General features: G+C 36.5%; 2 protein-coding genes across 2 annotated transcripts in view; one reads left to right on the forward strand and one right to left on the reverse strand.

Annotated features, from left to right (window-relative positions):
- LOC123533825 (28S ribosomal protein S10, mitochondrial-like) overlaps positions 1-12,402 on the reverse strand; it is a 50,265-nt gene that overhangs the window by 13,417 nt on the left and 24,446 nt on the right. Inside the window, exon 3 of the mRNA XM_053551016.1 lies at positions 5,478-5,523. Coding sequence (XP_053406991.1) covers positions 5,478-5,523 — 46 coding nt within the window. The remainder of the gene's footprint in view (positions 1-5,477; positions 5,524-12,402) is intronic.
- Positions 2,541-12,402, forward strand: part of LOC123533819 (dynein axonemal light chain 1-like) — a 57,549-nt gene continuing 47,687 nt past the window's right edge. Inside the window, exon 1 of the mRNA XM_053551024.1 lies at positions 2,541-2,600. Within this exon, the coding sequence (XP_053406999.1) occupies positions 2,556-2,600 (45 nt within the window). The 5' untranslated portion in view covers positions 2,541-2,555. The remainder of the gene's footprint in view (positions 2,601-12,402) is intronic.

Genomic DNA, 12,402 nt, shown 5'->3' on the forward strand with positions numbered 1-12,402 from the left:
TTAAGTTTAACAAATGTAGGCTAACCTGTTTTCTAGCCACTGTTAATGGTCTACTGAACTTGCCTTTAAGTATTACAGAGAAATTATTGTTTTTGTATTAAATTTTCAGCTCTACCCTTACCCAAGGCACTCAAGCAATGTTAAGGATACATTTGACCAAATTTGGTAACAACATTCTATCATATGATTTTTCAAAAGATGTTATTCAAAGGTTTTTCAAGTTTTCACTCTGGTGGCCCTTAAGATCAGTCAAGTAAATACAAACTTGAGGAAGATCAACCAAAGGCTGTGTCTGACCCAGTTCTTTGGTGAACATCTATAAAGCAGTTCATAGGAGGTGGACCCTAAATCGAGAGCAGCAGAACTGTTTGAACAAAAAAGGTCAATGTTTAGCAATCCAGATCACTCTTGAATGTAAAATGAAATACCATGATGATATACAGTAACCCAGAAAATATCCAATTTATTATGTCCCTTTGATGTTTCTGCTCTACATGTCCAAGAAGAGTTACATTTCCTTGGTCACAAAATTTTCTTTTATATGAAAATAGTAAATGCTCATAACTATACATTTCCGGTAAAAATATAAAACAAGAGATCACAGAGTGATCTTGGCGCCCACCAATGTGCCATTTTTGAGTGTTCCAAATTTCAAGACTTATTGACTAGCTCAAGGTCAAATGTCATTTCCATACACAACACTGTGCATGTGGTCCATGCATGTGGTCCAAATTTGAAAGCTGTAGCTTGAGAAATATGAAAGCAGGTCACTAGATCAATTTCAAGGACAAAGTTCTTTGTACCAAAACTACGCATATGCATCAAGTTTGAAGGCTGTAGTTTGAGAAATTTGAAAGTAGGTCACTAGGTCACTCTTAAGGTCAAAGTTTATTTCGGTACACAAAACTATGCAAGTGGTCAAATTTGAAGGCTGTAGCTTGAGAAATATGAAAGTAGGTCATCAGGTCAAAATCAAGGTCAAATTTCACTTCAGAACACAAATCTATGCATGTGGTCTAAATTTGAAGCCTGTACCTTCAAAAATGTGAAAGTAGGTCACTAGGTCAATGTCAAGGTCAAAGTTTTTTTCAGCACACAATCCTATGTATGTGGTCTAAATTTGAAGCCTGTAGCTACAGAAATGTGAAAGTAGGTCACTAGGTCAATCTCAAGGTCAAAGTTTATTTCAGTACACAAAACTATGCAAGTGGTCCAAATTTGAAGGCTGTAGCTAGAAAAATGTGAAAGTAGGTCACTAGGTCAAAATCAAGGTCAAATTTTATTTCAGAACACAGAACTATGCATGTGGTCCAAATTTGAAGCCTGTACCTTCAAAATGTGAAAGTAGGTCACTAGGACAATGTCAAGGTCAAAGTTTGTTTTGGTACACAAAACTATGCATGTGGTCCAAATCTGAAGGCAGCGTAGCTTGAGAAATGTGAAAGTAGGTCACTAGGTCAAAATCAAGGTCAAATTTTATTTCGGAATACAGAACTATGCATGTGGTCCAAATTTGAAGCCTGTACCTTCAAAAATGTGAAAGTAGGTCACTAGGTCAATGTCAAGGTCAAAGATTTTTTTTTGGTGCACAGAACTATGCATGTGGTCCAAATTTGAAGGCTGTAGCTACAGAAATGTGAAAGTAGGTCACTAGGTCAAAATCAAGGTCAACTCATGTCAAGGTTCATCTTGCCACTCAAAACCATACAGTCATGTGGTCAAATTTGAATGTTGTAGGTTATTGACAAGAAGACTTTAAAAGCTTTTCCCTATATAAGTCTATATGAACCATGTGACCCCCAGGGCGGGGCCATATTTGACCCTAGGGGGATAATTTGAACAAACTTGGTAGAGAACCACTAGATGATGCTACATTACAAATATCGAAGCCCTAGGCTTTGTGGTTTGGACAAGAAGATTTTCAAAGTTTTTCCCTACAAAAGTCTATGTAAACCATGTGACCCCCCGGGGCTGGGCCATATTTTACCCTAGGGGGATAATTTGAACAATTTTAGTAGAAGACCACTAGATGATGTCACATACAAAGTATCAAAGCACTAGGCCCAGTGGTTTTGGACAAGAGGTTTTTCAAAGTTTTTCCCTATATAAGTCTATATAAACCATGTGACCCCCGGGGCGGGGCCATATTAGACCCCAGGGAAATAATTTGAATCATCTTGGTAGAGGACCACTAGATGATGCTTCATACCAAATATCAAAGCCCTAGTACGTACTTTCCATGGAACAGTCCGGAAAAATCACCTGTTATATAACATATCCAGAGTGATTGCAAATGTTTTCTACGGATATCTCTGGAAATTACTCTGGACATCTATCAAAATGTTCATGGAATATTCACCGACACTGCGGAAATGTAGCACTCTGAAAAAATTCTGATTATTTAACTCTGGAAAATAACTCTTTAATTTTCTACGGGATTTTAAACACATCAGAAAACAATTAGCATCAGACTGGGAATACCATGTGATCAAGCTCAGCCAATTAGATGAACTGATATTACAGAGGAATTTTCAAAATGTATAACTGGAAGTCTGATGTTAACAAGTTGTGTAAAAATTAGTGAAACTTTATTATGTGAGGTAATTCAGTTCAAAGTTAATATTGAGGATTCTAGAAATTGCTCAAGTAAGATTGTTTACATAATTGACCAATGAAACAATACATACATTTGTAATTATGCTAAATAACACATGTATGTATATTTGTACATCAGTCATTATATAGCATAAAACAATGAATCCTTAAGTATAACCAAAGGCTTCACAAAGATTTTATAAATAATATGCATATATGAAAACAGATATCTTTAGGGACTTTCTTTGAATGATTTCATCATTACTTAAGTGTAACTAATCTTTGTTCGAAACTATGTATATGCTTAAACAAGAGGACCATGATGGTCCTGAATCGCTCACCTCTTCCCACATGATCCAGTTTTGAGTATGACATCGCTTTTTCTATTATTTGACATAGTGACCTAGTTTTTGAGCTCATGTGACCCAGTTTTGAACTTGACCTAGATATTATAAAGACAAAAATTCTGACCAATTTTCATGAAGATCCACTGAAAAATATGGTCTCTAGAGAGGTCACAAGCTTTTTCTATTATTTGACCTATTGACCTAGTTTTTTAAGGCACGTGACCCAGTTTCAAACTTGACCTAGATATCATCAAGGTGAACATTCTGACCAATTTTCATGAAGATCCATTCAAGGGTATGGCCTCTAGAGAGGTCACAAGGTTTTTCTATTTCAAGACCTACTGACCTAGTTTTTGATCGCAGTTGACCCAGTTTCAAACTTGACCTAGATATCATAAAGATAAACATTCAGACCAACTTTCATACAGATCCCATGAAAAATATGGCCTCTAGAGAGGTCACAACGTTTTTTCATTATTTGACCTACTGACCTACTTTTTGAAGGCACGTGACCCACTTTCAAACTTGACTTAGATATTATCAAGGTGAACATTCTGACAAATTTTTATGGAGATCCATTCACAAGTATGGCCTCTAGAGAGGTCACAAGGTTTTTCTATTTTTAGACCTACTGACCCAGTTTCGATTTTGACCTAGATATCATCAAGATGAACATTCAGACCAACTTTCATGAAGATCCATTGAAAAATATGGCCTTTAGAGAGGTCACACGTTTTTTCTATTACTTGACCTACTGACCTAGTTTTTGATGGCACGTGACCCACTTTCAAACTTGACCTAGATATCATCATGATGAACATTCAGACCAACTTTCATACAGATCCCATGGAAAATATGGCCTCTAGTTAGACCACAAGGTTTTCTATTATTTGACCTACTGACCTAGTTTTTGATGGCACGTGACCCACTTTCGAACCTGACTTAGATATCATCATTCTGACAAATTTTCATGAATATTTCATGAAATATATGGCCTCTAGAGAGGTCACAAGGTTTTTCTATTTTTAGACCTACTGACCTAGTTTTTGACCGCATGTGACCAAGTTTCGAACTTGACCTAGATATCATCAAGATGAACATTCAGACCAACTTTCACACAGATCCCATGAAAAATATGGCCTTTAGAGAGGTCACAAGGTTTTTCTATTATTTGACCTACTGACCTAGTTTTTGAAGGCACCTGACCCAGTTTCCAACTTGACCTAGATATCATCAAGGTGAACGTTCTGACCAATTTTCATGAAGATTTTGTGAAATATATGGCCTCTAGAAAGGTCACAAGGTTTTTCTATTTTTAGACCTACTGACCTAGTTTTTGATGGCACGTGACCCAGTTTCGAACTTGTCCTAGATATCATCAAGATGAACAGTCAGACCAACTTTCATACAGATCCCATGAAAAATATGGCCTTTAGAGAGGTCACAAGGTTTTTCTATTATTTGACCTACTGACCTAGTTTTTGAGGGCACGTAACCCAGTTTCACGCTTGACCTAGATATCATCAAGGTGAACGTTCTGACCAACTTTCATGAAGATCTTGTGAAATATATGGCCTCTAGAGAGGTCACAAGGTTTTTCTATTTTTAGACCTACTGACCTAGTTTTTGACCGCATGTGACCCAGTTTCAAAGTTGACCTAGATATCATCAAGGTGAACATTCTGACCAATTTTCATGAAGATCCATTGAAAATTATGGCCTCTAGAGAGGTCACAAGGTTTTTCTATTTTTAGATCTACTGACCTAGTTTTTGATGGCACGTGACCCAGTTTCGAACTTGACCTAGATATCATCAAGGTGAACATTCTGACCAACTTTCATAAAGATCCCATGAAAAATGTGACCTCTAGAGTGGTCACAAGCAAAAGTTTATGGACGCACGCACGGACGGATGACGGACGACGGACACCGCGCGATCACAAAAGCTCACCTTGTCACTTTGTGACAGGTGAGCTAAAAATATTCTAATCAGTCACATTTAACTGGCAAAGATTCATTTTCCTTGTTCATATGTATCATATAGTGTTTGAAACTGCAAAAGTGATCACATGCATTAAAATCATATTGCTTGTACTGAAGTGTTATTGCTCACTATACATGTACTGCAAAAAAGTCTATAAATCACATTTATTGCTATTGAATAATACTGTCAGCAGAACTTCCTGGACGACTGCGGAATAACTCCGGAAAATTGTTTACGGACGTCCGTGGAATCACTCCGGAAAATTGTCCATGGAAAGTTCTCTGGAAATCCCTGGACATTTTTCCGCAGTATTCCATATCAAGCTCCGGAAAGTTGTCCGACTACTCCAGAGTCCGTACTTCCATAGAAATTCAAAGACATTTCATGGAAACTTCTGGAATTTTGACAGCCGGGTAACAAGACAAATGCAAAAGACATGTTTTCTACATTATTATTATAATGATGATATTTCATACAATGCATAAACATATTAAAGTTAAATACAATCAAAAACTCACATTTATTAAATTTTGAAACATTTAAATACTTACCACAGATTCTGCCACTGGTTCCACCACACTTGTTTCCGGCTTTATTCTGAAAAACATGAATAATAGGCAAAACATATAAACATTTAAAAGACAAGAATAAAGTTATTTGAACTTTGACATCCAAGTGTGACATTACCTTAAATGTAATGACCTTGGTCATACATGATTTTTTGTTGTATTATCATGGAGAATATTTGTGTCTACAATTGTTTGAAAATCTATAAAATTGTTTTGGAGGCATGCTTCTGAAAATGATATACAGATGGACAGACAAATTGTGACTCAATTATTGCCCTACCGCCATATACTTTCTACCTCGGGTATAATGAAGCCTTAAGATTGAACTAATTCCTTGAAAAGTGCAAAATGTTCTACGTGTGGTCTTGCAGGTGCACCATATTTGTATCATATGTCTATGCATGCTGTTTGTCATGTACAAATATAATGTGAATTAAAGTTACAGTACTGGTACGGTGTATAGGGGTTTTGTGTACTGTTATTAAACCTACAGGTTTTGACTTTTGCAGTTACAAAGTTTAGGGATGTTCAAAATGAAATATTTTGAGTAAAAGTAGCATTTTCAATTGCATAAATTAATCTTCATTTCAATCTTACATGAAATTCTTTTTTTCTTAAAGTGGAATTAAGTGCATTTTTCAAGTAAAAATCAACCTGAAATAGATGTGTGTGTAAAAAGGGTGGAGGAAATTAAAGCTTTTAACCCAATATACCAAACTCTTCCTGTTACCAGTACGAAAGAATAACTTTCCAAATATGACATTTCTTATTTTGACTGGGGCAGTCTTTTAAATAAAAGTCAAACTGCATGCAGGAGTTGCTTCCCTTCAACTTCAGAAACCTCTACCTATAGGTAAGGGAGATCACTGCGTAGCAGACAGAAGAAAAGAATAACTATTATTTTATTAGTCTGATTTCTTTATTTCTAGTATCAACTTCAAATACTTATGCGGCATTATCGTTAATTTAACACATTTAAATGCACAGCAACCGAAAATTGCTTTTATAAAACATTTACCAAAACACACTTTGTGCAGTAAGATGCGTATAATGCCACTTTAAAGTGGAATTATGCGCATTTTTCAAGTAAAAATCCAGCTGAAATAGATGTGTGTGTAAAAAGGCTGGAGGAAATTATAGCTTTTAACCCAATATACCAAACTCTTCCTGTTACAAGTACGGAATAATAACTTTCCAAATACGACTTTTCTTATTTTGACTGGGACAGTCTTTATAAGAAAAATCAAACTGCATGTAGGAGTTGCTTCCCTTCAACTTCAGAAACCTCTACGGTAAGGGAGATCACTGCGCAGAAGACTGAAGAAAAGTACTATTATTTTATTAGTCTGATTTCTTTATTTTTAAAGCATCAACTTCAAATACTTATGCAGCATTATTGTTAATTTAACACATTTAAATGCACAGCAACCGGAAATTGCTTTTATAAAACATTCACCAAAAACACACTACATGCAGTAAGATGCGCATAATGCCACTTTAAGTCAAATTGGGCATTTTTTTTTCATTTTTGTACAAATTTATATTCCATTTTTTCATTCAAAATATTACTTCAGACTCTCAATCAGCCAAAAAAAAACAACTAAAATCTGAACAACCCGAGAAATCATAGCAACATAGAATCTTATTACAGAAAAAAAACTGTTGTTATTTACACTCGATGATTGTTTCTTGCCAGTACTTGAACTTTATTTTGCTTGTATGATATTGTTTACAACTTTGGGAGATTCCTGATTTCATGCATGTACTGTTACATTTTCATGACAAAACGATTTAAAGGTTGTTAACCCGTATCCTGCTAATTTTTTATAATGAACTCATTAACTTTTAAAAGGGGTGCTTACCAAAAAAGATACTGACTGAACCTCGAACTGCATGGATGTGCGGGCTGGTCATGGATCTACACTGGTCGCAAAGGCATAATCAAACGTATCCTGCATTTCAAGTGTTAATAAGACTTTTGTCAAGTAACAGATTTGATAGATGCTTTAACATCTGATTAGAGTAGCTCCTACTGAGCTGGTCTATATCCTATGTCCAATGATAATTTTAACATCATTTCTCTGTGAAAATCTCTAAAATAGACTGGCTTTTGTCTCTATGAAATGGACTTAGACAAAAAAAGGGAAAAATGTAGAAATATATTTATTATCAGTCTAGTGGCTAGTCTAACATCTACTTTGCTCTTAACACTGGATTTGATTTTCCTGTCCTAGTTGCTCAACCAAAATTCAAGTACATTTGTATACATTTATCAAACACACTTTGCTTAAAGAAAATCTAAATGTAAAACCTACCTACAGTACTATATTTTTAAGGGGCAGACTTGCATATACATTTAGATGCTCAGGTTTAAAAAAATAAATATTACCTCCCATTGCCTTTCATGGTTTTCCAACCAAGATGGACTGGAAGTCAATGGATTCAGAAGCTACATGTATTAACAGTCAGTTTTAAAACTTGCTTTTTGGTTCAGATTGTTAAAATAAATTGATATTTTTCAAATGCAAATTAAAACTAAAGATTATATTGAAATAAAAAGAAATACATGATTTCCCATCCAGTCACATTATACTGACACTGGGCTGACCAGTACTATTTTATACGTCTTTGGTATGACGTTGGGATGGAACTCACGATCTCCCGCACTCAAAGCCGGCACTCTACCACTAGGCTACAGAGGTGTTTAAATGAGCTTGCTGAGAATTGTTAACAAGGTGTCTACACAATATGCTAATGCTTGAGTATCACATTAGTTCTGGTGACTTTTATCATGGGGAGCCAACAAACAATAAAACATACATTTTTCATATACTGATATTATTAAACTCTTATGTAATTCATCTTATTTCTTCATTAGATAAATCTCAAACTGAATACATAAAAAATGAAATGTGTAAAAAAATCTTGCTTAAATGTGATTGTCAACCTTTAAGGTGTATGGCGAGTGTAAGAATAAACAACAAACAAAACAATTAACACAAGAGGGTCATAACTGGTCCCAGATCGCTCACCAGAGGTAGAAGCTAGCCCCTCCAACTATCAGCTGCCTTTTTTGCTGAGTATAATGTTTGTGAAGAATCATCCAAAAAATAACTGCCTTCAATTATTCTAAAACCCGGCCAGCTGTTCCAGAGTTGATTTTCAAAGTTTCAATGACAAAATACATAATAGTGAAAATAAGACTATTGTCCACATATAAAAGTCCCCTACTGGCATTGCTGCCATAATGGAACCGCATTTCAAATTAAGAAACAAGAGCTTGTAGAACACGAAATGCCCCCCATCCCCCGCCCCCTTGATACATTCAGTAAATGCAAAACAAACAGAAATTATTTGGTCACTGTACACGAAAGTTCTACTGTTCTGGGTCAATGTAGCCTTTGACCTCAAAATCAATAGGGGTCGTCTGCTGGTCATGATCAACCTCCCTATTAAGTTTCGAGATCCTAGGCCCAAGCATTCTTGAGATATCATCCGGAAACCGCTTAACTGTTTTGGGTCACTGTGACCTTGATCTTTGACCTACTGACCTCAAAATCAATAGGGGTCATCTGCTGATCATGATCAAATTCCCTATCAAAGTTTCGTGATCCTAGGCCCAAGCGTTCTTAAAATCAGTTTAACTCTTCCGGGTCACTGTGACCTTGACCTATGACCTACTGACCTCAGAATCAATAGGGGTCATCTGCTGGTTATGACCAACCTCCCAATCAACTTTCATGATCCTAGGCCAAGTGTTCTCAAGTAAACGTCCGGAAACGGTTTAAATGTTCTGGGTCACTGTGACCTTGACCTTTGGCCTACTGACTTCAAAATCAATTGGGGTCATCTGCTGGTTACGAACAACCTCCCTGTCAACTTTCATGATCCTAGGCCCAAGCGTTCTTCAGTTATCATCTGGAAAACGTTTAACTGTTCCAGGTCACTGTGACCTTCACCTTTGACCTACTGATGTCAAAATCAATAGGATCATCTCCTGCTCATGACCAACCTCCCTATCAACTTTCATGATCCTAGGCCCAAGCATTCTTGAGTTATCATCCGGAAACCGTTTAACTGTTCAGGGTCACTGTGACCTTGACCTATGACCTACTGATCTCAAAATCAATAGGGGTCATCTGCTGGTCATGACCAACCTCCCTATCAACTTCCATGATCCTAGGCTTAAGCATTCTTGAGTTATCATCCAGAAACCGTTCAATTGTTCTGGGTCACTGTGACCTTGACCTTTGACCTACTGACCTCAAAAGCAATAGGGGTCATCTGCTGGTTATGACCAACCTCCATATCAACTTTCATGATCCTAGGCCTAAGCGTTCTTGAGTTATCATGTGGAAATGAATTGGTCTACAGACAGACCAACTGACATCTGCAAAACAATATACCCTAGCTCCTTCTTTGAAGGTGGGCATTATTATAAATAACTTACAAGCTGTATGCTAGGCGTCATGAAAATTTTTTTCTTGTACTTTGGAAATTAACAAAGGATCTTTCTTTTGAGACTGATGTATGGATAATCAGATGAATGAATAAAATAAAACAATTTGTATATTCTACATATCGCTGTCTATCCCTGATGATCAAGCAGAAAATGTGGCCTCTAAGAGTGGTAACAAGGTTTTTCCATGATCTGCCTTAGTGACCTTGTTTCTGACCTTATGTAACCCAGTTTTGAAATTAATCTAGATTTCATAACAAAATATTTGTACAAAGTTTTTAAAAGATCATACAGAAAATGTGGCCTCCAAAGTTTTCTATGACCATTGATCTTGTGACCTAGTTTCTGACCTCAGGTAATCCAGTTTTGGACTTGACCTAGACTTCACAGAGACAAACATTATGACAACGTTTCAATAAGATCAGATAGAAAATGTGACCTATAGAGTGTTAACAAGGTTTTTACTAAGATTTGGTCAAGTTACCTAGATTTTGACCTCGGGTAATCCATTTTTTGAAAATGTGACCCCTGGAGTGTAAACAAGGGTTTCCTATATATTGACCTAGTGACCTAGTTTTTAATATCAGATGACTAAACTACACGCTTGTCCGAGAGTTTTTGAGGGTAATATTCTGACCAAGTTTCATTCAGATTGAGAGAAAACTGTGACCTATAGTGTTAACAGGCAAATTGTTGACAACAGATGACGACAAACAACAGACAGTACAGGTGATCACAATAGCTCACCTTGAACACTTTAGCAGTTTACAATGTCCAATGGCATTAAATCAAAAATATAACAATATGATGATGTTTGGCACTCGTACTGTATTAGCCATCACCTGAAAATGATCCTTGAGCAAAAATTACCGATAAACTGTTGTATTTTGAACATATATCAAGGAAAATGCCAACTGCTGTATAAGGCATAACGTCATGAAGAAAATCATACCATTTTATCAGTTGTATTTTAGCCTTAAAAGTGACTGGTAATACTCACAGTATTTCTGAACAAAAGGGCAATGAAGGCCCTGTATCACTCACCTGACCTACTGGCCTAGAGATCATCAAGATTAACATTCTGACCAAGTTTCATTAAGATATGGTCATAAATGTGGCCTCTAAACTGTTAAATAGCTTTTCCTTTGATTTGACCCAGTGACCTAGTTTTTGACCAGACATGACCCAGATTTGAACCTGACCTAAAAATCACCAAGATTAACATTCTGACTAAGTTTTGTGAAGATACAATCATAAATGTGGCCTCTAGAGTGTTAACAAGCTTTTCCTTTGATCTGACCTAGTGACCTAGTTTTTGACCCCACCTGGCCCAGATTTAAATTTGACTTATAGATCATCAAGATTAACATTCTGACCAAGTTTCATTAAGATATGGTCATAAATGTGGCCTCTACAGGGTAAACTAGTTTTTCCTTTGATTTGACCCGGTGACCTAGTTTTTGATCCTGCATGACCCATATTCAAACTGGACTTTAAGATCATCAAGATTAACATTCTGACCAAGTTTCATGAAGATACAGTCATAAATCTGGCCTCTACAATGTTAACAAGCTTTTCTTTTGATTTGACCTGGTGACCTAGTTTTTGACCCTGGATGACCCAATATCAAACTCGTCCAAGACTTTATTAAGGGTAAGATTCTGACCAAGTTTCATTAAGATTGGGCCCAAATTGTGACCTCCTGAATGTTAACAAGCATTTCCTTTGATTTGACCTGGTGACCTAGTTTTTGACCACAGATGACCCAAAATCAAACTCGTCCAAGATTTTATTGAAGTTAACATTCTGAACAAGTTTCATGAAGATTAGGCCGACCTCTAGAGTGTTAACAAGCTTTTCCTTCGATTTGACCTGGTGACTTAGTTTTTGACCCCAGATGACCCAATATCAAACACGTCCAAGATTTTATTAAGGGTAACATTCTGACCAAGTTTCATTAAGATTGGGCCAAAATTGTGACCGCTAGAGTGTTAACAAGCATTTCCTTTGATTTGACCTAGTGACCTAGTTTTTGACCCCAGATCACCAAATATCGAACTCGTCCAAGATTTTATTGAGGGTAACATTCTGACCAAGTTTCATTAAGTTTGGGCCAAAATTTTGACCTCTAGAGTGTTAACAGTCAAATTGTTGACGACGGACGACTGACGACGGGCACAGGATGATCACTAAAGCTCACCTTTGAGCACTTCGTGCTCAGGTGAGCTAAAAATAGCATATTAGACATCAGATGTAAGCCTTCATTGGTGTCCCGAAAATGAAAAATGTATTTGACAACAATAAGCATATCAAGGGCTTAGTACGAAGCTTCTTTACTGATATACACATAGGTTAGTTTTGAGTTGAACTGGCACAACCAAGCCATATATTAACCTTTCTGTATAAGTATGATTGATTGCACACCCATCCACTCACTCGTCTGTAAAA

This window comes from Mercenaria mercenaria, chromosome 1 (genome assembly GCF_021730395.1).
Source record: "Mercenaria mercenaria strain notata chromosome 1, MADL_Memer_1, whole genome shotgun sequence".
Classification (NCBI taxonomy): Eukaryota; Metazoa; Mollusca; class Bivalvia; order Venerida; family Veneridae; genus Mercenaria; species Mercenaria mercenaria.